Genomic DNA, 26,007 nt, shown 5'->3' with positions numbered 1-26,007 from the left:
GATATTTGTATCAGTAAATTACTTGTATTGTAGGCCTATTTATTATGTTTATTCTGCATTCGACAATCTCCACCTGAATCAGTGCTTGATACCTGACTGTTGAACACCTTCCAAGCTTCTTATTTCTTACTGCCTGATATAGGTTCAGTGTTCGCAGCAATTACATTTGTTCTAAGGTATTGAAATGGGTGTTTATACTTATATCTTTTATGCAAGTGATCGTGGACTTCTAATCCAGATATAGGCCTACTAATGGAGATACATTCATGAGAGATGTTACGATAAAGTAGTGTAAGTAGTAATTAATTGACTTCATCATCAGGTGACTTTGCTACACAGTAGTTGGTTTTACTTAAAATCAGACAGCTTTTTGTATCATTCAACAGAAATCACATTTTTTATTAATAGGCCTATACTTTTTTTAGAACAAATAACTTCATACTAAAACTTAAAATTCTTACAGGTGCTGATTTGATATTTGCTACAAACTTGAAGAGAAATCAGGATTACCATGGTGCTATGAACAGCGAGAAATTTCAGATGTGGGTGAAGACGCAATTAATCGTAGGATTAAGAAATATAGGACCCTGTGTTATTGTAATGGATAATGCACCATATCACTGTAAGCTTGTTGAGCATCAACCAACAACGAAATGGAGGAAGGATCAATTAGTGGTAATTATACTTAATTGAATATTTCCTTCTACTGAATGATGTTTAATGATGTTACAGAAATTAATTTTTATTTTTCCTTTAATTTACAGTCATGGTTAAGGCAGAATGGAGTTTCTCCACCAGAAAATGCCACAAAAGATGAGCTGCAAAGGTTGTGTAATATGAATCGAAGTCACTTAAAGAGGTACAGAAGCACGTAAACATAAGTTTAGATAATGTTGTTTACACTCGTGTATTTGACTTTCATGTATGCATAACAATATTTCTCTGTTTCTTTAAAACCAGGTACATTGTTGACGAGATGCTGCACAGTGAAGGCCATACTGTCTTACGACTTCCTCCATACCTCTCATTTTTCAATGCCATCGAATTTGTATGGTCTGTGGCAAAACAGTATTATAACAAAACAGTGGCTTCAAGACCTGGTCACGGATTGGACAGAGCTACAGCTGTGTGGAAAGAATCTCTTGATCAGGTAGGCCAAGTGGAAATGTTATTTATTGGATATATGCAAGTGGAGTTTATAATATACTTGTCAGGTTGTGATACTTCAATATATCTTATAGGTGACAGCAGAGATATGGAGAAATGAAGTAAAACACACTGAGAAGAAGATTGTCGAGTTCTACAATAATGAGGTGAGAGGTCTTCCTGAAGTGGAGGAACTAGTCATTCATCATGGAAGCAGTGAATCAGAGGAGGAAGATGAAGAAGATGAAGAAGAAGAAGAAGAAAGAAAGAAGAGAAGCCGAGGAGTTAGCTGTACCATTGTAAGAGCCATTCCATGAGATTAAGAATGTTATAACTTTGCCCCACTGTCGGCAGCCCTGAAGATGGTTTTCCGTGGTTTCCCATTTTCACACCAGGCAAATGCCGGGGCTGTACCTTAACTAAGGCCACGGCCGCTTCCTTCCACTTCCTAGGCCTTTCCTATCCCATCGTCGCCATAAGACGTATCTGTGTCGGCGCGACGTAAAACAAATAGCAAAAAAATACATTTCTGATTGCCCCGTCCTTTCTGATATAACGAAGTTACATTTCAAAATTGTTCTTCTACTGTGTCCATCTTCTCCAGCCACTTGTACCATTAAAGATCTAATGAGAGCAACTCCAAATGCGCTTGTCGTGGCCAATTTTTGGTCAACCAATGTTTAAAATTTTTTGGTTTAATTTTTGTCTCTCTTACTTTGTACTTCTGACACGATAAATAAATAATAAATAAATTTCAAAATTGTGGGAATTGTGTATCTACAAGTTACAGGGCGGTATAGATGTGCAGGTGGGGATCAGTGTCCAATCGGAGTGGAATTATCTAGAACTGCTGTGGCGCAATGTGATGAGGAGCGGGCAAGGGGGGGAGAGAGAGAGGGAGACAGCACTCTGTCACCAATACACGATGTAAACATTGTACGCCTGTTAAAATACTGACATAACTTAAATTTTATACACTATCTAATGGTTTTCCACAGTTCTCTGAAAGTCACAACTCACGTATACTGTATATATATAGAGAGAATTACATATAAAAATACCTGTGTACACAATAAGTAGCCCACATATTAAATATAAATCAATTTGCTTTACGTCGCACCAACACAGATAGGTCTTATGGCGACAAAGAGGATAGAAGAGATAGGAAAGGGCTAGAAGTGGGAAGGAAGCGGCCGTGGTCTTAATTAAGGTACAGCACAAGCATGTGTCTGGTGTGAAAATGGGAAACCACCGAAAACCATTTTAACGGCTGCCGACGGTAGGATTTGAACCCACCATTCCCCGAATGCAAGCTCATAGCTACGCGACCCTAAACGCACGGCAGCTAACTCGGTCATCTTTGAAAATGTCTTTTTCTATCAGCAGAGGCTTTTTTAAAATCGTCATATTTTGTATAGGCTACAGGAGATGTACAGTAGCCCACTGGTTTTCTGATTAAACATCATTTATTTAATCTATTGCATCAGTCTACTTACATACTCACTGTCCACGTACATCGGTAACCTCGTGATTCGATTATTGAAGTATTGTGCAATGATGCGACATACAAACTAAGAAAATACCGAGTGGTTCTTCCAAATATAAAACAGACAATTTCGAGTGGTCATGAGCATGACTCATAGTCATAGGGTAGGCTAAATGATAATGTTATTGGCTTTATGTCCCACTATCAACTTTTAGGTTTTTTTTGAGACGTCGAGGTGCTGGAATTTAGTCCTGCAGGAGCTCTTTTATGTGTCAGTAAATCTACTGACATGAGGCTGAGCACCTTCAAATACCACCGCACTGAGCTCGGCCCTGCCAAGTTGGGTTCAGAAGGCCAGCGCCTCGACCGTTTGAGCCACTCAGCCAGGTGTGGAGGCTAGAGAGCTGAGTTTAAGTAATTGTCGAACGTCAACTAGTTATAAAGATACTGATTGATTAAACTAATACAGTAATTAGAATAACCTAATTGACTACCTACTTACAACCTAGGTACTTTGGAATTGTGTTCTATCTTTTTAACACTGCAAATAAATCCATGTATTGTTTAAAACTCCCTGTAAGAAGAGGACAGTGGATGCGAATAGGTATTATTTTCAAATGAGCTGAGCTCGAGAGTCCATTATAGCATACGATTTTTTCAGTGTACCATGACTCTGTATGTATTGCTTCAGAGGAAGTTCGGCTCCCCGCCAATGTCCAGTGTACCGATAATGAACCATGTGTGTGTTGTGTCTCACTGATCCATGACTGCGTACGATTCTTTCAGTGTGCCATGATTCACTGTGGCTCGCTGCAGCGAAAGCTCGACTCCCCGCCAGTGTCCAGTGTGCCTATAAGGAGCCGTGTGTGTCGTGTGGCTCACTGAGCCGTGATTGTGCATGATTTGTGTGCCGTGAGCTTGCCGTTCCTGTGAATCGATTCACTCGGACACTGAATGAATCGATACACTGCTTCGAATCAAGCACTCAGTAGCCTACACTAGTAGAGGTACATAGTACATTACCATTAAGATAGATAGCATTGCAAAGTAATTTGTCTTTACCATAATAACAATAATAATAATAATAATAATAATAATAATAATAATAATAATAATAATCGTATGGCCTCAGCTACCATGTGCAGACATTTCAAGTTGACGGCATCTGGCTGTCTGCTCGTCAATTTTGACGTTCCGTTATACTCTAGGCCCACTAGATGGCAGACCGAGTAAACCGAAACTCTCTTGGGCGTCTGTGGCTGAGATTTAATGAATTTTGTCGGGTAAACACCAAATGTGTCACCAGAGATCTTTTACATGCCGACATCGTACGACATGAAGTGTCGAATGGACTTTTTTCTGCCCTTCAAAAATCCGACTACCTCTGCCGGGTTTGAACCCGCTATATTGGGATTCGGAGGCCGTCACTCTACCACTGATCCACAGAGGCAGCTGTCTTTACCATGAAATACATCGTCGTCGTACATGACTGAATTACTATCAATATATCTTAGAGAAACTGTAATGTACATGAAACCGAAATTGAGTTAATTTCCACGATACATTCTTCCTATATAAAGGAGACCATGTAGCTTATCCACCTTCATTTCAGCCACATAAATATTCAGCAAAAATTGCAAAATCACATTAAAGGACAAATACAATTTTTTAAGTAGAAATAGTCTGGAACATAGATTAGTGAGGTTGGACATCCTGCCCGTCATCATTCAGGAGTCGCTGTTGAACATACTGTACTTGTCAAAACTATTAAGTTTCTATTTTACACAATAATAGTGAAATGTTGATGAAGACGACATACACCCAGCCCCCGTGCCAGAGAAATTAACCAACGGTGATTCAAATTCCCCACCCTGTCGAGAATCAAACCCACACCCTGTGACCAAAGGCCAGCACGCTAACCATTTAGCCATGGGGCCAGACAATAATAGTGAAAAAGCATGTTCACTGCAGCTATTGTTGACAGGATATTTCTTCTCTTTAAAGAACAATGAGTACCACGAATTAATATCCTGTTTTGTTGATTCCTGTAAACTTTGTATGTACGGTTTTGGTTCGCCAGTTCCTAGCGTATCTACTGAATGAAAACTTTGTAGACCAATGGATTCAGTTTTTCGTTTATTGCCTTCAGTCGTCACGACAGTTTTTTCAATGACAACAGTCGCTCAATTACAAATCCTGTCAAACCTAACCTAACCCTGCGACAATCAGTGGTTTTCGATGGATCACTACCTAACCGGTCATTATAATTTGTTTTCGGTGGATCACAACCAAACCTGTCCCTATCAGTGGTTTTCGGAAGAATACAGTGGTTTTGTCACAAGTCAATACAGACTCTTGAATCAATGTGTGAAAATGGGAAAGTGTAGAAAACCCTCTTCAGGAATGCCAATCTCTAAGTCCATAGTCTTTTCAGCGTTGTCACACAACTGAAATTCACTTTAGAAGTAATTGTAAAAAGTCGTATATAGGCTCTACAGATACATAGTACATTACCAATTCCATCTCGATTGCTATGATACGCACACTGCATAGCGGTTTTGCTCTATAGATAAATCATATTATAGTGAAAAAAAATTTGTTTAAAAAAAAAAATCTGTCTGGCATGAAGGTCCAGAAGGAAAATACTTTCATTGAATTCTTATTTATGTGCTCACCACCCTAGTAGGTTTAAATAAACCTTATAAATACGTTGTAAGACCCATTCTCGAATATGGATCTGCATGTTGGTTTAATAAATTCCCTAGAGAAAGTTCAAAGAAGAGCGATGCGTTTCGTAACTGGGAATAGAAGGAATACCATTAATTGGGAAAGTCTTGAATCTAGAAGAACTAGAGCTCGCCTGTGTGGTCTTTATAAGAGCTATACGGGAAGGGCTGCTTGGAGTTGTATTAGGAATAGGTTATAACCTCCCTCATTGTATCACTATTTGCAGCGATAGCCAGGAAGCGTTAAAAGCACTATGTGCAGTTAAAACAACATCAAAAATGGTATGGGAATGCCAAAGGATGTTAGATCAGCTGTGTGAATTTAGCTCAGTTACCCTATTACGGGTCCCTGGGCACACAGGTATCAGTGGAAATGAAGAAGCTGACAAACTAGCGAAACAAGGCTCAAAAGGTCCTTTTATAGGACCAGAGCCCTTCCTGGGAGTGTCACTCCGAAGCGTGAAACTGGTAACATCCCAGTGGACAAACCAGTCTCACTTAAGACATTTGGAAGAGGTTAACTATAGCAAGGCAGGCACGTGAACTTATCAAAGGGCCTAGCCAAAGTTATAAAAAGGTCCTGATAAATTTGAATAGGACCAGAATGCGAATGGTAGTTGGACTGTTGACAGGCCACAATACCTTACAGAGACACCTACACATCATGAAAATCAGTCAGGATCCGATGTGTAGAAGATGCGGTAGGGAGGAGGAGACCTCCGTGCATGTGTTATGTCAGTGTGAGGCTCTTGCAAGCACTAGACATCGATACCTTGGCTCACATTTCGTGAGCCTGGAAGACATCAGGAATGCCAACATCCGGGCACTGGTATCCTTTATAGGAGCACTAGGTCTGGACTAGGCAAACCCGTTTAAGGGACACAAAGGGTCTTCACAGACCTACGTGTGGAGCCCTGCGAAGGCAGGGTTCACCCATTCTTTATCTATCTATCTATCTAACCTCCCTCATACTTATCGAGAAATTATCATAAGCATAAAATTAGGGCCAGAAACCAGCATACGGATGTGGGCAAGTTTTCCTTCGTCAACAGGACCATAAGGGATTGGAATAAATTACCTGCGGCAGTCTTTGATAGATTCCCTTCTGGTATCAAGTCATTTAAGAAGACCATTTGTGTAAAATGAAAAGTAAAAGTTGTAAATTACGGGCACTGAATTTGTGATTTTCTGCTTGGTTTCGATTGTGAAACTGGGAGGCTTTCTCTTGTGGTTTTCTCTTTCCAGGGAAGTGCTTGCTGTACTCATGTTTTTGTAATTGTTGTTGTTCTTGGTTAATTAACAATGTTTTTAACTTTATTTTATCATCACTTGTAACGTTAAGCTAGTAGTAAGCTCAATCTATAGTTTTGTAAGCCATAGTAGCAAGTATTGGAAATAATTAAATTGTGTATGAAACTGTACATGATGCTGGATTTAGAATGACTAGTAGTATTTCTTGTAATATTTTTTTCCATGGAATTCCTTTTTGTACTTGAGTTGTTGTAGTTGTTGGGTAGTATGATTTAACTTTATTATCACTTGTAGTGTTAAGCTAGTAGTAAGTTCAATCTATAGTATTGTAATTTGTAGTGTTAAGTACTGGAAATACTTAAGTTGTGTGTGAATATGTATATAATGACACTGGATTTAGAAAGTTTAATTAGTAGTATTTCTTGCTTGTTGTAATGTTGTTGTTGTTGTTGTTGTAGGGTAATTACGGTTTAACTTCACTTTATTATCACTTATAATGTTAAGCTAGTAGTAAGGTCAACCTATAATATTGTAAGCCAAATTGTTAAGCACTGTAAATACTTAAGTTGTGTGTGAATTTGTATATGATGTTGCTCGATTTAGAATATTAAACTAGCAGTAATTCTTGTTATATTTTCCTTCCATATATATGCTTCTTGTACTCTTGTTGTTTGTTTGTTTGTTTGTTGTAGTTGGGTAATTATGTTAACTTTATTATCACATTACTGTAAGTGACCGTTGCCACCGGGGTATTTCCCATTTGCAATTTATTAATAATAATAATAATAATAATAATGAGTGACAGAGGTTTAACGTAATTTGGAAGGAATGTTTTGCGTATGATAAATGAGTACCAGTTAACTATTGGGGGCAAAGGCGGTCATGCGTTGAGCTAACCACTCCACCCCACCCCACCAAGTGCCAACGTCATGGATAGTGGAAGCCTTCACCTTCCCCCTTTCCAATGGCTTTCATGGTTTGTACGGAGATGACTTTGCTTTTTGCTTTTTAAATATTAGTATTCATGTTTATTATGTTTGTTTATTCATACCCCTGCTTTGTAATTCAGTGACCATGGAATGGCTCTAAATGTTGTAAATTATATTTATATTTACTTGTATTTATTTCCTTTTTCCTTATTGCACACGTTTGTTGTTGTTATTGTTATTACTACTACATATCGCTTAACATGTAAATAAACTAATATTTAATGCAGTAAATAATGCTTATCTCTTCGGATTCATTTCTTCGTTGCGTATTCGTTTTGCTATGACAACATGACTTCTTTATGATATAAATAAATATAAAATAAAAGTATTTCTTCCCAAACATATTTGTTATACGTGCACCAATCAGAGAACCAACTAGGGAAGTACCTCTTACTAAGGTGCATAATGTTTTTGCATACATGTATAATTGAAGAATTGAAGATCCATATACAGGTAAGTGGGTCGCCCATGTGGTAGGCCTATTACGCGTCATAGGAAACTGAGTGAACTGGCTGTGCAGTTTGATCACATTGCTGTTAGCTTGGTTTCAGGAGATGGTGATGTATTCGAACCCCACAGTTGGCAGGTCTGAAGTTTTTTTTTGCCCGTCATTTTCATTTCAGGCTAGTGCTGTGTCTGTACGCTTATTTACATCTTAAATCCTAGCCCTCTTTCCTATCCAATTCTTGCATCACAACCTGTCTTCATGTGATTTAAGCCAATATATATGTAAAAATCTGGTAATGTTGTTTGACTCATAGTGCTCCTGTACATTGTTTCCGTAATGTTGAAAGCTTGAGATACACCAACTTGTAAGCTGAAAATATGTTTAAAATGCCAAATGCCGAAAACCGTAAAAGTTCTTAGTGGGATGTAAAGCTGTTAGCATTATTATTAAAAGGAAGGACATATGTCTTATGTGGTAAGTCCTTGAACTTGCAGAAATCGCAATGAATTATTCAATCTATATTCCCTCCCCCCTTTCTTTAAGAATGCAGTTATAGTAATGCATACATCAGAATCAGAATAAAGGCAGGAAATGTTTAACATTATTTTAAGCGAGTGAAGGAGAGAATGTATGACTAGCTCAGGTTGGCGGATTCGAGTTCGGCGGTATTTGAAAGTGCTCAAATACTCCAGCCTCATGTCTAGATCTACTGGTACATAAAGAACTCTTGCGGGACGAAATACTGGCACCTCGGTGTATGTGAAAACGATAGAAGTAGATAGTAGAACTAATATTCAATTCTGCAGTGAGCTTGAAGCTGACCTAATTTCCGTTCACGTAGCTTGGCACATTAGTATTCCTGTATGTTTCCTGATAACCGTGAAGATATAACCAGCCTGCAGGCTGAAAATATGCCCAATCTCTCTCCTTAGGCTACGGGTTACCGGTATTGAAGAGAGAAGGAAATGTTCGCGCAAAAGAAAGGGAAGTCATTGGACTTTCGAAAATCACACTGCAAAGACTTATTAAACAAATTGCATCGTTTAACACGCCCCTATTTTCAAGAATATGGTTATAGTACGCCTACTGCATATCAAAATAAAGACAGATATATGTAACATTAATTTGAGTGAGAAAGGGTGTTTATTTCCTAAATTTCTCATTGAGCGTGGAAACCGACTTAATTATGAATATCTTGATTTATTTCATCTTAACTTTTATCATTTACTAGGGTAGGGAAACATTTATTATCGGTGTTTACATTGAGGTTAGTTTGTTTGGTTATGTCTGGTGATTTTAATATGTAACCAGGCAGGTTGGCAGCAGTGATCAGCCATTACAAAAAAGAGAAAAGAAGAGCATCGGGCGGCGATATTTACTTTCTGGGGTATTTCGTTACGTGGCGATTACTATACGCCGCGAAGCATAGCTTCCAAACATAAAGTAGATCAGCTTGATTGTGCGGGTATTTCGACAGTTCCGAAGGTGGATTGTGTGTTGGTCCCAAGGGAAGAGAAAGGAAACATCATACTGGTGTCCTGACTGTGAAAAGGCTTTGTGTGTAACACCTTGTTTCTGCCTATATCACACAGATAATCTACAAAACCTATAATCATCCTGATTCAGAACAATGTAAATAATGTTAGTAACACATTTGGATTCATAACAATCTAAATAAAGTTATTATCACATTATTGAAAAATAATAATTACTATCGTATTAGATTAAACTAATTGTGTACACATTTATGAAGGAAATATTTAAATATCACAAAGTGGGGAAAAAGTACCCACGGCAGGTTACGCATATGGAGAATGTAGTACCCAGTTAAGGGGTTAAAATGTTTCATTCAGAGAAAATATTGCATCTTAGATAATACTATAACCATTCTAAGAAAGTAACTGCTGTAATAAAAGGATATATTACACAAATTTTTAACCACCTACTGGTCACCTCCTGGCCAAAGGATGAGCAGAATTACAAAGGCAGTGTAGTCAAAAGTTAATACAGGACAGTACGTGGACCCTTATTTGAGGTAAGTATAGTAAATCGATTGAGATTGAAATACTCTATAAATGAATAATAATATGCATTTGTGTAACATTTACCTCCTTTTCCAGAGCATTTTTATATATACCTGCACAAGTTGTTCCCCCCAATTTACACTTTCCCCCCTTTTACACCAATACTGTAGTTAATATGACTTTTGAAGGGATTTCCTGTTTTTCACTCAGCTGTTACTGCACACAACCGTAGCGAGACTGGCGACGGGTAAGAGGCCGATGTCATAATCAAGCGTAGCCGAAAACTTCCGATCGCAAAAACCTGTTCTAGTCTATCTGTTAATACGCCAACCTTGGACCTACTAAAACTCAAACGTTTGAACTAAAAATTGTCAAGTACAGGTTAGCTTAAGCTCATTTCCAGCCCGAAGATATTTGCTTCAACAAGTTGATGAAAACGACTGTTAGACCCCGGGATAACAAAATCCGTTTGAAGAAATACTTCCATTTATGACTTCCTGTATGGAGCAAACACAGTAGAAGAATTTGAAATGTAAAAGGATATTTCAAGAATTCCAATTCAGATAAATTTCAGTCGTAGTTTCTCTAGCATCAAAATTCTTTGATATGAAATTTCACAATAAAGGTTTACCTTATTAGACTGTAAAATTGGGAAAAACTGAGAATGTCAAGACATTGAGGATATCTTGGTCAAGCTCTAGTGACAAACTAATTTCTGACTTGCTGAAAATTTAATCTTATTGATGATAGCTCGCGTACACAACCCGCAGGAATTTAATTACCACAAAAATCACATTTCAAAAATAGTGGAATCAAGTCATCATGGGATAGACCTTCGCAACCTCATACTATCACAGCATTTTACTGTAGGCACCTTGAAACTACACTGAACTACTCATTAGCTGATACAAAAGGATACTGTGGGGGAGCATAAATAATTTTGTAGTTCAAATTTCTTTCTAACATTCCACAGAACAAGGAAACTGAACGTCTATCAGGAAGGGGGTGATAGAGAATGTTTCTTCCTCACGCACAACCATACTTCGAGGATCTCAAACGGGCTCATGGTCTTCCAGACAGAACCTTTCATTCACAAGCCGACAGCACATTCCTGGTAAACCAAGTTACCACCATACTATAATCTATCAGCTTCATTGTCCGTATTGATGAATTAAGAATGCAAGTATACTTGCAAGTTACCACCAAGCGAAGGTTACAAACTTCCCTTCTGATAGCTGCACAAACACTATGAAATGTTGCTTAAAACAATATATACTGAAATTTAAATACTACATAAATATGACAAAATATGCTCTAATTCGATTTGGCCCAAATATAACCTAAAGCTAAAATATGGGTAAATATGCACTTATATGAACAATAAAAACTGGTTTTCCATGTTCATAAATGTTGGAGACTTGCTTAAATAAACTTAATCATGAAAAATTAAGTCAAAATAAAAATATAAGAAATAAATTGACAAGACCTTTTGAAAGGTATATGTATAGAACCTTTCACTCTTTGTGTGGTATACAGTACATGTTTTAGTAATCACATAATCTGTTTAATTTTTATTTAGTTTAGATGACCATTAAGTGGCTGAAACAAGTCCCAAGACTGATGTAATATTATTTACTTGATATATTGTATTGAAAAGGTGCACACACTTGTCAATTTATTTCTTGTAACTGCACTTCAATATGGAACAAAAATGAAATTTATAGCTTATAATAAAGAATTAAAAATATGTCAAAAATCTGAGCCCTAATTTACTACTGTTCACCGAGACAGCACAAGAAGAAATAATATATTGAACTTACCTAACTTTGTAGCTGTTGTAACTCATTCTGAATGAAGTTTAGTCACTCGTTCCAAATCAAATGCACCTAAAATACAAACAAGTGTAAATATTAGCCTCAAAATAAAAAATTTCTAACACAAGCATACCTGCCAACTTTAAAAAACCAAAAATCAGGAAAAATAAGGAGATACAATTGGTCAAAACTGCTTATTCTACATGTCTTACACAATACAGTACTATGATATATTTATAACACTTACATTCTCAAAGCCCGATATTTCCTGTGAGGCTACAAGGCTAAAAATTACACATCTCTATTCCCTCACAGGAAGTACATGAGTGAGATGATCGGTCTCTGATAAGCCTACCGAAAATAGTAGGAACTCGTAGTCCACATGTGTAAATCAGTCACGCAAGTAGATGCCATTACTTAGCAAATGCATATATTAATATACTAGGGCCCGGTTTCTTCAACGAATGTTAAGTGTTAACTCAGCTGTTAAGGAGACTTAACACATTATTTAACAAAATGGTCGCCTCATCAAGAATTGTTTGTTTTTTTTTTGTTTTTTTTTTTGCTAGGGGCTTTACGTCGCACCGACACAGATAGGTCTTATGGCGACGATGGGATAGGAAAGGCCTAGGAGTTGGAAGGAAGCGGCCGTGGCCTTAATTAAGGTACAGCCCCAGCATTTGCCTGGTATGAAAATGGGAAACCACGGAAAACCATCTTCAGGGCTGCCGATAGTGGGATTCGAACCTACTATCTCCCGGATGCAAGCTCACAGCCGCGCGCCTCTACGTGCACGGCCAACTCGCCCGGTATCAAGAATTGTTAACTCTAACAAATGTTAATACTTGTGTTAAATTAACCTGGCAGCAGCCCTATGTTAAACCTCTTAACAACTGCTAAAATTTCAAAATGGAGGCATGTAGAAGACGTAAGTTTGAAGCTTTACTGCTGTATGAAGACTATTTATAAGCTGAAGAAGGCAAAGGACGACCCATACCAAGAAATAACTACTTTCTAGAGTTGTCAGAAGTTGTATTTTCTAATTACCAAAGCCATAATGAACAAGATACTAGACGATATTGAAAATACGTTAAGAGTTTCCAACAGTGAGGACAAATATGAGACAGGATCCGCTTCGGACCACATGGAGGTGATAGAACACTAAAATGCGAACACATTTTACTCAAACTTGACAGGTCTGCAACCTAATAACTTCCGAAAAATTTATGAATCCCCAAATTCTAATACATCTATATACGTGAAAAGTTGCAATCCCGACAAGTGGAGCAGTGGGCGAGTGGTCATCGTACTTGTTTCCTAACTGCGACGACGTGAGTTCGAGTCCAGCCACAGATATACTTTTTAAATACAAATTAAATTATTGATTCAGGGAATGTGAAGGTAAAATGAGAATAAAATAAATAATCAAATTTCATTGGAACTTTATTTTCTACCTAAAGTTAATAGAAAGAGATCCAGATATATATAGAAAGAGATCCAGCAGTAACTGTGAGAACGTTTAGGACTATATTAATTCCGGGTAGAATATAAACTGTACTGCAATTTCCGTAATATTTTTGTTCCAATTTTTATCTTAACGTTCCCTCAAATATTAATTTAATCTTATTCTTATTTATCTGTTTACCCTCCAGTGTCCTGGAGCTTCCGACTCTGGGTCGGGGATACAACTGGGGAGGATGACCAGTACCTCGCCCAGGCGGCCCCACATGCTATGCTGAACACGGGCCTTGTTGGGGGATGGGAAAATTGGAAGAGATAGACTAAGGAGAGGGAAGGAAGCGGCCTGGCCTCAAGTTAGGAGAAATGGGAAACCACGGAAAACCACTTCCGGGATGGGTGAGGTGGGAATCGAACCCACCTCTAATCAGTTGACCTCCAAAGGCCGAGTGGACCCGTTCCAGCCCTCGTACCTCTTTTCAAATTTCGTGGCAGAGCCGGCAATCCGCCCCGAACCTCCAGGGGTGGCAGCTAATCACACTAACCACTACACCACAGAGGCGGACATAATTTATTTTGTGCAAAAATCATAGCTGCGACGAGACTCAAGTTAAACAATTAAAAATAGGAAAGAATTTCCACCAATCAATACTTGTTTTTTATTGCTTAAATTAAGCTACAGGACCGGTTTCGACCCCATATACAAGGTCATCTTCAGCTGAACCATGAATACATATTTATATGATGAAGCTTTGATTAAATTGCATTGTCAAAGGAATGTTATATGATGATGTGCATTTAGTCACATACAAATGGGGCATGTCTTATCGTGAATTGGCATATATGTCAGTACGTACAATATTGCAACTGCATGTCTAAAATATTATGTTGAGGTCCTAAAATTAGTGTATAAAACATATCTTCACTTTAACTTATATATATATATATATATATGTACAGGATAAAATACAATACAATATAATTATAAAAAGCTACAAGCTCGCACGTCAAACGCAACTCGGCTACACCAACAATAATAAACATAACACCATTGCACAGCTACAAACGGGAAAGGAGCCATTACTTTGAACCCAATTTTACAGACGCCACAGGACAACAAGATTTGATTCTAACATAAGGCAACATACATAGCAGAGCTGAACATATTTTAGCCAAATTTTATCCATACATCTGGCAATTTTTTTAAAAGTGGAAAATGTTTTATCCCGCATGAAGACTAATATTTTACTCATGCAATTTTACAACCATATCTTTTAAACTCCAAGAACAGCAGCTAAGTGTACAAATGTAAATGGGACTTAAATACGAGAGTTGATGAATTGACCAACAAGCAAGATACAAATGTTCATGTGCACGAAATGTTTTTTATATATTGTATTTTATCCTGTACATATATATATGTCGACCACAACAACGTGTACAAAAAGGGCGATGCATCGTCGTTTAACCATTTGAGGGTTAAGCGCCCGCTCTATTATGCGAAGCACAATGCTATTTGGATCAAATAACTACCCGGTGTACCCGTGCTTCACTACGGAATTCCCAGAAAGACTGTCCTTATAGTTTTCCCAACTGAAGTCAACATAAATATTCGATAAAATGAAAAACAGCACCCACTTTTAACGGAAAGTACTACAGTGTCGATCTAACAGTTTAAAGTTTCAGAGTTAGAATGACCAGGCTGCAGAGATCCGCAAACACTGCTCTGTACTTTTTCTGTTTAAGTATGCACACTGCTCATTCCAATCGCCTCAGAGTAGAGATCGAATAGCTGGAATACTATGACGATCCAGTGTGTTGCGTACCAGTAGTATCAGAAAATTTATGAACCAGAGGAATGGCATGCTAAAGAAGCTACCAACTACCTCCGGCCAATATTCAGGCAGGCTGTTATACTCGACGCGAAGCAGTAATAACATCTATCGGAGATAAATGGCAGCAGAATACACAAAGCACATCACAACAACATACCTGCCAACTTTACAAAATCAAAAATCAGGAGATTTTGATTTGAAAATCAGGAAAAATCAGGAGAAATCAGGAGATAAAATTGGTCAAAATTACTTATTCTACATGTCTTGCGCAACACAGTACTACGATATATTTATAAGACTTATTGTCTCAAAGCCCGACTGTTGCTATACGAGACTACAAGGCTAAAAATTACACATCTCTATTCCCTCACAGGAAGTACGTGAGTGGGATAATCGGTCTCTGATAAGCCTACCGAAAATAGTATGAACTCATGCTCCACATGTGTGAATCAGTCATGCACTTAGATGCCATTACTTAGAAATGCAAAAATTAATATATTGCATCAAGTGCCCGCGCAACTATGTGAAGCACAATGCTATTTGGATCAAATAACTAGCTGATGTTCCCGTGTTTCGCTACGGAATTCTCAGAAAGACTGTCCTTATAGTTTTCCCAACTGAAGTCAACATGTCATTACGACGATGCCAGTACGAATGTCGCGATTAAAAGCAATGCTTTCATACGAAATATTCGATAAAATGAAAACAAAACATTTTCTCACTTTTAGCGAAAAGTACTACAGTGTAAATCTATCAGTTCAAAGTTTCAGAGCTAGAATGACCTGGCTGCAGACAGCCGCGAACACTCCTGTGTAATTATTCTGTTTAAGTGTGCACACTGCTCATTCAAATCACTACCTCAGAGTAGGGATCGAATAGCTGGAATACTATGATGATCCAGTGTGTTACGTACCAGTAGTATCAGAAAATTTATGAACCAGAAGAATGGCATGCTAAACAAGAGAGATCCAACTCCCCACTCCCCAGCTTCTTCCCGCCAATATTCAAACAGGCTATTATACTTGAAACGCAGCAGTAATCCCGGCTATCGTAGATAAATGGCAGCAGAATACACAAAGCACATCACAACAAACAATGGTCAATGTAATTGTTGATCAATTTTATGAGCTTTCTATATTGGAGGCCTTCACATTCAGTTTTCTTCCGAATCTGTGATATTAGAGCATCTAATGTAAAGCGAGTTGTCCTTTCTTTCATGACTCCCTCTTGTGTTATTATTCAAGCGATCGTTCCTTCGTGACTTTCCTCATTCTTATAATCTTCAAAATTTAATCACCATCACCACCAATATTATTGTAGTCGGAACGGTAAAACTGAATAAGCAAATTATCACAAAAATAATTTATTCCATTATTACCACCTATTCAATACAAGCCACGTGCTACGTGGATGAAATCTACGTAATACTATATACACTTCTCAGGGACATTTTTCGCCCCTTGTTAAGGGCATCATCAACCTTTAGGTAACCTTAAGGTCACATATCTGAAACATTATCTATTCATACATGGATTACAATGAAAAGTATGTTTCAGACATTTGAACTTAAGGTTTCCTAAAGGTTGATGATGCCCTTAACAAGGGGCGAAAAATGTCCCTGAGAAGTGTATACAGTATTATGTAGATTTCATTCACGTAGCACGTGGCTTGTATTGAATAGGTGGTGATAAGAGTATATTTTTGTGATAATTTGCTTAAGTCAGTTTCAATACGAATCAATCATGAGAATTGTCTCTTGCAAAACTGAATAAGACAAATAATCAGAAATTGCATTCTCTGTAACTTTTGTTATGTAGTACTTTTCAATATGACCACTAAGATAGGTAATTAAAAATTAAATTTTTGGCACCTTCCCCTCAACTACCATTTCGAATAGAGTGAATAAAATTATTTATAGCATAGACTGTAGTTCCTTATTCCCTGACTTTACATCAAATTCTGTTCACCCATTTTCTTGTACCTCGGCGCTGATACGGACTTAGGAAAAAAATCCAAATTCATGAATATCTCCGTTATCACAGCCGGTACGGTAAAAATGCGTAAGACATAAATGATAGGAAATTTAATAATATATAACTTTAGTTATGTAGTATTTATCGCTAGGGCCAATAATAACATAAATATTTGCGAATTAAAGTTTAGGCCTTCCCCTAAACTACCATTTCACTCAGCGTGAATAAAATTATTTATGGCCTAGATTGTAGCGACTTATTCCCCGACGTTATATACCGATTTTCAATAAATTCTCTTCAGCCGTTTTCTCGTGATGAGCCTGCGTACGTACAGACATACAGACAGACAGAAATTACGGAAAATTAAAACGTGTATTTCCCCCTTGTTACTATGGTCACGACCGGTACGGAAATATCGTTCTTTTTAAATTCAATGTACAGACAAAACCTTTTATTTATACTGAGATAAATTACAATTAGTCAGAATTGTCTCCAAACGACTCCTAAAATCTCTAGAAAAGTCACTAGTCGTTATCATTGAAATTATGTCACTAAATTACTAAGAAAGCGACTAGTCTCTAGAATCGACCAAAGAGGATGGAATCGACTAGACTGACGTGAACGAACGCGAACATAGCACGCGAGAACGAGAGATTGACGATATACGCGTCGCAATATACAGGTTTCAATAAACATCGCACATTCGCGCACATTTCTCGCATTAATAAACTTCGATATTTCGTTTGAAAGCGGCCAATGAGCGAAGGACTTCCGGCCACTGGCGTAAAAAAGCTGAAATGGCGGGATTTGAAATCAAATGTTTGAAGTTCACCAAAAAAATAAGCTAAAATCGGGAGAAAAGAAAATAATCGGGAGGCGGGAAAAACTGTCGAAAATCGGGAGTTTCCCGCCTAAATCGGGAAAGTTGGCAGGTATGCAACAATGTAATGTTATTGATCGATTTTATGAGCTTTATTGGAGACCTTCACATTTAGTTTCCTTCCTACTCTGTGATATTAAAAAATCTAATGTAAAGTGAGTCGTCATTTCTTTCATGACTCCCTCTTGTGTTATTAATCAAGCCACCGTTCCTTCGTAACTTTCTCATTCTTATAATCATCTTCAAAATTTAATCACCATCGCATCAACACCAATATTATTATAGTCTGTACAGTAAAATGAATAAGACATAAATGATCAGAAATTGTATTCTCCATAACTTTTGTTATGTATTACTTTTAGATATGACCAGTAAGATAGGTAATTAAAAATTAAATTTTTGGCATCTTCCCCTAAACTACCATTTTGAACAGGGTGAATAAAATTATTTATAGCGTAGACTGTAGTTCCTTACTCTCCGACTTTACATAAAATTCTGTTCATTTTCTCGTACCTCGGCCCTTATGTGGACTTAGAAACAAAAATACAAATTCATGAATATCACTTATTAGCCGGTACGGTAAAAATGTTAAAACATAAATGATAGGAAATTCAATAATCTATAACTTTCGTTATGTAGTATTTATTGATAGGGCCAATAATAACAAATATTTGAGAATTAAATTTTAGGCCTTCCCCTAAACTAACATTTCACTCAGCGTGAATAAAAGTATTTACGGCCTAGATAGTGGCCACTTATTCCCCGACGTTATATACTGATTTTCATTCAATTCTCTTCAGCCGTTTTCTCGTCTTGAGCGTGCGTACATATACAGAAATTACGGAAAATTAAAATGTGCATTTCCCCTTGTAACTGTGGTCACGACCAGTACGGAAATATCATTCCTTTTAAATTCTGAGCACTGTACAGACAACTCTTATTTACATCGAAATAAATTAAAATCAGTCAGAATTGTCAGCAAATGGCTTCTAAAATCGCTAAGGCCCGGTTTCATCAACACATGTTAAATATATACTAACAAGTAGTTAGTTAATACGGAGTTAGAAATTTAACATCTTGTTAGGTTTCTTGCGTTTCATCAAACTTTTCTTGTGAAATGTTAACTAATCGACTGTTAACTCTCCCAATATTGCGAACTGGTGCGAATCAAGGAGGCAGTGGTACGAACATGCTGTTTTACAGCGCGCTCCGATGCGCTTTTGTTTGAGCACAGCTGTAAAATATGGTGCGTGAAGTGAAAAGGAATCGTAGTTCTAATTTTTCCTCCTTCGAAAAAGGGTTGTTAATTGAATTAGTAAATATTGTACCGGGCGGTACACCTCCACGCCGCTAATTTAAAATGTGCGCCAGTTGAAACTCCTCTGCTGGAGGAAGTCTGAACTTTATTGACGGTATTAATTTTCAAGTTTCTCAGAAGATGTCACTACCTGGAAATTTTAGAGTTTTTGAACTGTGTCATTTTCGACGTATTTTTGTTTTGCTTGTAGTAAGAAGTGTGAACTTTCTCTTCTAGAGGACACTACTGAAGATCAACAATAGTGCACCCTAGTGCGGAGTGAAAGAACTATTTTTTGGAGAAATTTTTATTTCAAAAGTTTGTTTCTTGTTAAATTTCCTTCTGTTATTGTTTAAGTTGGCTGTATACCCCTCTCTTTCCCCTTGTTTTGTATTTAGCCAATCCCGAATTTCTTTTATTAATTTCTGACCAATCGGATGTATCTTCCCCCAACTTGAATATGTTGCTGTATCCTACCCAATAAAGAGTTTGTGGGAGGGTGTTCTCATTCCCCTAACGCCTCGAACCTTCCGCGAGAGTATATAAACTGCTGATTTTAGGGTCTCCGAGCCACTTCTGTTCCATCTTTCTGTGTGTAAAGTACATAGCAGGGGGCGGGAAGCGCCTCTTTCTCCGGCAGCGGTCAACAACCAGGTAATGGCCGATTAATTACTTCTTTTCTTGCTTGCTCAGCAGTTTAACTCTCGGGGCGGGTCCGAAGTTTTTCCATTATGTAACCTTCCTTAAAATGTAAAGGAACTTGTATCTATTCCATCTTTTAAACTGCATATCGGGATAGAGAGTGCTTAACCCTCTCGAGCTCCCAATCATATTGTTTTGAGGTGAACTTATTTTTCTCAACCTATTCTTAGTTAACGTAAAACAAATTGTTCTTTTCTAAAGTCACCTCTGTAGTATGGGATTAGCCCTAGCATTAGTGGCCTAGAGCCAGATTAGGTTTTAAAAACAAGTGTATTAGGAGTGCAGATCGCCTCCTCTCAAATTGTTATTTTAGAGGTCATGTAATTACCCCTTTTCATTTAATAGACCTCAGTAGGTTGGGTATTTTACCCCTGTGTCTATGTCCAGTGAGGACAACTTGAAGGTGGAGTTTGGTGTGGCCTTTGAGAGGCTTAAAGTTGAGAGCGAGTGGCTCTTTTTCGAAAATTGAGTGTTGTATGCCTCGTGGAGGCTTTTGGTGTAATTTGGAGCAAGTGCTCCTGAGCATGAATGGGGTTTTCTGCCCCTCTGTTAATACTTATTTTGAAGTAAGGTTGGGCTGATTGCCCAAGCATTGTGAAGTCAGGGCTCGAAGCCCAAATCCTGTAAATATTGTAACTACCCTTTTGACTTGCTACTCTGTACCTGCCATGCTTGTTATTTCTTTATTTTGAAAAGAAAATATAACCTTGTTAAATTTTAAATTAATTTTACTTTCGTAGCTTGAGACCTGTTCACCACCCCGCACCTTCTTTCACGCATAACTACCATAAAAACACGGTAACAAATATATATAAGTTATTGAGTGCAAGCGCACAGATGGCTTGACGATAAAAGAAAAGTACGAGGCGCGGGAAAAGTCCGCGAGGGTTTCAATGGGGTAAACAGATACTTTATTTTTAGCGGGTACCCGCTGTCACCTAACACTTTGTTAATTGTCCCACTTCAAACTGTGCTCCAATATGGGAGTTATTAAATATTGTATTGTCGTGTGCAGAACCAGACCACTTAGCAAGTACTGTATATCCCTGATTTGGAGGTTAGGCTCACTAATCACCTGAACATTAACATTAACAGAGAAATATCCCTTTCGATTACGATATATCTCGGCCCTATTGCCTCCAGGTGATTAGATTCTTACATGTGTGCAATCTATTGCACGTAGAACAAACACGAGGAAAACGGCTTATTTCATAGAAGTCGCGGATAATTTGCTGACGCTCTTCTACTGAAGGGAATGTTATATACCTCCTCATGGATGCTATTGCTGCAGACACTCGACAAACAACTCTATTAACAGTGGCTTTAGAAATTCCAGCATTGTCTCCGGCCATTATGTGAAAATAACCAGTAGCAAAAACTCGTAATATTATCAGTACCTGCAACATTGGAAAAAGAGGTAAGTTTCTCTTCGTAGGATACTCTAACCTCACTTGAATTTCGTCAACAACCTTAGCAACGACTGTTTTCGATAACCTGTATGTATGAAGAAATTTCGGATCCATCAAATTTTCAAAGTCATTACGTCGCTGAACTCTTATTCGATCAGGATTGTTTTGTAAAAGATCTAAATAGAGCAATTCCGCCTCGAAAGCGAGATTCACAGCAGCCATTTTGGAAAAGGTTGCTAAATGCTAATGTTAGCAATTTAACATTGGAAATGGCTGATGTTAACTTTAATACGCAGTTTAACATTTATTAATGTTAACATTTGTTGATGAAACGCAAATTTTCTTAAATCGTATGTCAAAATGATTTAACACCTTGTTAAGTACTAACATGTGTTGATGAAATCGGGCCTAAAAATGTCACTAGTAGTTATCATTGAAAGCCTGTCACTAAATTACTAAGAAAGACTCGATATCTACCGACTAGTCTCTAGAATCGACCAAAGAGAATGGATTTAAAGTTAAAAGTTTCATTGTTCCGTATTGAAGAATATTACAGTTAAAATTAAAGTAATTGATAGTTTTTTTTTTTTTAAGTCCACCTTCATTTCGGTTCTGTGATATCTTTGCTCACTGAAGTTCTTTGGTGTAGTTTTATTGATTTTTCTCATTCGATGTAATTTGATGGGCTGTCACTTCATGTGCATTAACTGATTCATTAAACGATTTATTGGTCCAGGGATCATGCTATTTTTCAACAAAATACCCGCACTCCCATTCACTAGAAAGAGAGCTCGTTGCCAGTCCTGAACCTCAAGAAAGAAACAAACGATGGTGCGAGCAGCGGAATGCAAGACATTTGGCCAAAGATAACAAAAATCGCAAACATTCATCGGTGCCAGCCCTGGACCTTAAGAAAGAAACAAAAGATAGCGCAAGCAGCGGAATGCAACACCATGGACTTCTATTTACAGCCAGTAAATACGTATACATATTTCTTGCTAATAACGACGGTATTTCTTAATCAACCTGGGATTTGAGACTTTGAGTAAATCAATGATTACCTTTCATTTGTGACAAATATTACAGTGATATTTCGTGGATCAACTTCGTTCACGTAACCTCTGGCAAGCTTAAACGAAGGATCTCCTTTCTGCTACTTAAGGTATCGTTGCACATCATTTGGCATTAGTACAGCCCGTAGACCAGCGTAATTTGTAATGTTACAAGTGAGTGGAATTAGTGAAATCTTACTTGGGGAGTGTCTTAGAGGAGAGATGTGCTCTTTGCGATGTCCAGGAACCCACCATCCCGCCCCAAGAAGTACATTTACTTTTATAACCTAATAAAGATTATTACACTCCATGTTCATTTCTGAAGTAGGTACTTGCATTCTTATTGGCCAATGTAAAGTGGCACGTGATCACCTTCCCGCCAAGTATGTTGATGATAATCCGTTACCAACCGCAGCACAATAAAAGCGCAAGTCGTATAAGAAACTAGGGGCCTAACGCCGCTTCTAACCGTCCAGACCAATGGTCTTGTCCACGGCAAGAATCCTAACCGTCCAGACCAATGGTCTTGCCAAGATCCTATCCTAACCGTTTACGAAACTAGGGGCCTAACACCGCTTCTAACCGTCCAGACCAATGGTCTTGTCCACGGCAAGAATCCTAACCGTCCAGACCAATGGTCTTGTCCATGGCAAGAATCCTAACCATCCAGACCAATGGTCTTGCCTAATTCCTATCCTAATCGTGTACGAAACTAGGGGCCTAACGCCGCTTCGCGGCATATAACCGCCCAGACCAATGGTTTTGTCCACGGCAAGAATCCTAACCGTCCAGACCAATGGTCTTGCCAAGATCCTATCCTAACCGTTTACGAAACTAGGGGCCTAACACCGCTTCTAACCGTCCAGACCAATGGTCTTGTCCACGGCAAGAATCCTAACTGTCCAGACCAATGGTCTTGTCCACGGCAAGAATCCTAACCGTCCAGACCAATGGTCTTGCCAAGATCCTATCCTAACCGTATACGAAACTAGGGGCCTAACGCCGCTTCGCGGCTTCTAACCGCCCAGATCCGTATACGAAACTAGGGACCTAAGTCCGCGAAGTCCGCTTCGCGAATGGCAAGAACGGGGAACAATTCGAAGCATAGTTCCTAAGTACAGAGGTTGGCAGCACTGAGCACTGCTACAGAACATCCTTTCCAAGAAAGCCGCGAGCGAGAAAACAAACGACAGTCGTTACGCGCCTGTGTGAATAGCGGTCGACGGGCTGGACTAATGATCATCATTTTTTAGTATTTTTATCATCCCTAAGTCTGCACACCGGGTATGAGATTTATTACTTGTAATATGGAAACGGCACCGATTTAGTACAATAATCTACAAGGTTTGTTCATCAGACAATGGTTACTGTTGGAGATTCACGGTTTATACTGGGAAGGTTAGTGATGTTGACGTGTCTGTAACTACGTCCCAATTTCTTGCAAGTGAGAAAGTAGTAATGGAAATGTGCCGAGAACTTCTACGTAGTTGGAGAATTCTGTACATGGATAACTGGCACACATCTCCCACACTTTTTAGACATCTGCCAGATAACAGGACTTATGCAGTTGGAACAGCAAGGCCAAACAGGAAGTTCATGCCTAAAGAACTTGGTGAAACAAAACTGAGAAGGGGCAAGCTTACATTGTCCAGTAATGGGGGTTTTAGCAGTGAAATGGGCAGACAAGAAGCCAGATCGTATGCTTTCTACACTTCATGATAGGCCAAACTTTGCTGAGGTGAAAAGGCACGATGGTAGAGAGAAGCCAAAACCCAATCATGTCACTGAATACAATTGTGGAATGGGTGGGGTTGATTCTCACAATCAGCAGCTGGCATCATTCCTGTTGATGAGGAAATGTGTAAAAGGAAGCGAGAAGGGTTTACGACCTTCAGAATCAACGTAGCTGAGCCGCTGTTGGCAAGTCCAGCGAAAACACCACTAAGACTTCAGGGGAAGTAGTGGGGACATTTTCCATCCAAAATACCACCAACATCAATGAAATTCCATCAAGGAATAAAGGACTTCTCAACGTAAACCTGAGAACAGGGTACCCATTTCCAGTTATGTTCTTGTAGGGCCTAGAGTGTTTCAATTCACTATACATAGCTGCTGTAATTACATTTTTAAAATGGTATCCTATGTCACATTTATTCCAACAAATAGTACTTGAATGGGTTAATAAACGGACCCCTCGCAAGAAGCTAACTAAACACTTTCAGAACATCCTCCAAGTCAACAGTGGTGAAATGTTGCAGACTGGCATTAACACGCCACAACTGATCATGGTAAGTGGACAAGTAAATACAAAATGGCTACATCTGGCAACGAAGAAGGTAGTCTAAGGAAAACGTGCAACTGCTGTAAACCACATTGAGAATTATTGCGCACAACATAAAATTTTAAAAGCAACGTTCAAATTCAAAATGGCGCTATCGTAAAGAGTATAAAAAACGAATTAAAGAGGCTACAGAAATTAATACGAAAGCCTTCCTATTGAAAAACATTTCTAATGTCGTACATCAACCTACGCTCAAAACACAATCCCTCAAAATCAACTGGACCTTTTGTCCAACATTGTAAAACTCCCAACTATATAGCCTGTAAAAACTAGGCTCAAGACGAGAAATCACTTACGTTGTAGATAAAACAGAGATTCCCGCTACAACACTTCACAATATCATCTTTCAAGTAAACATTTACGATATTTCTAAATACCGGCAAACGTGACCAACACCCAAGCACCACACTACACCTTCTCTCAACAGTAAAACGGAAGCACTTCATAAAGCATGGCGGCAGAGCGGCGTCACTCGGCCATGTAGATAATATACCACGGTGGACTGGATCCCTCGTAGCGCTGTGAAGAGGAGGCGGACCTCCTGTTGATTGAATCGGATAATACCTCGTTCCCCATCACGCAAACAAATGGGGTCCTCCAGGGTGATCCAATTAGCCCAATCTTATTCAATATCGACACAGCAGATGTAACGAAGATAATACAGAACTCTCCAGTCGTGCTATACGCCCATGCTGATGACATGATACTAGGCTCTAGAAACAGGGAGGTCCACCAGGAAGCAATGGACAAGTTACAGATCTGGGCTGAAGAAAATGACCTACAGTTAAATAAACACAAAACTGTTTACATGACATTTCGAAAAGGAGGAAGAGTTGTGGCACAAGACACAATCACGTTTTCAGGACAGACCTTGAAAAAAGAGAAAGAACGGAAGCAGGCATACGAGGGATCTACGACATAGAAAACCCCACCATGATCTCGCTAGAAACAGCAATGCTTCTCTTCCGCAGCAAAATTCTCCCTGCTCTCACCTATGGTATTCATCTCTTCTGGGACCACCTTACTATGACCGACTTAGAAACCCTAGAAAGTGTAAAAGCAAGATTCCTGAAAAGAATACTGGGCATAGCAAAAACAGCGCCGTCAAGACTAGCGTATATGATTGCAAAAGAACGCTTTTTCATAGAAGATATGAAGTACATCCTACAGCTACCA

At 38.5% G+C, this 26,007-nt stretch overlaps 1 protein-coding gene across 3 annotated transcripts in view; it reads right to left on the bottom strand.

Moving 5' to 3' along the window:
* LOC136878887 (zinc finger protein on ecdysone puffs) overlaps positions 1-25,300 on the bottom strand; it is a 298,143-nt gene extending 272,843 nt beyond the window's left edge. Inside the window, exons 1-2 of one of the 3 annotated variants that reach the window (XM_067152463.2) lie at positions 25,128-25,300; positions 11,891-11,956 (exon numbers count right to left, since the gene is read on the bottom strand). In XM_067152463.2, coding sequence (XP_067008564.2) covers positions 11,891-11,916 — 26 coding nt within the window. In that variant the 5' untranslated portion in view covers positions 11,917-11,956; positions 25,128-25,300. The remainder of the gene's footprint in view (positions 1-11,890; positions 11,957-25,127) is intronic. The other 2 variants (XM_067152465.2, XM_068228848.1) reach the window with 2 other exon arrangements.
* Positions 25,301-26,007: the final 707 nt, after the last annotated feature.

The sequence above is a fragment of the Anabrus simplex genome, chromosome 8, assembly GCF_040414725.1.
Source record: "Anabrus simplex isolate iqAnaSimp1 chromosome 8, ASM4041472v1, whole genome shotgun sequence".
NCBI classification, from domain to species: domain Eukaryota; kingdom Metazoa; phylum Arthropoda; class Insecta; order Orthoptera; family Tettigoniidae; genus Anabrus; species Anabrus simplex.
This window is presented reverse-complemented; position numbering and strand designations above follow the sequence as displayed.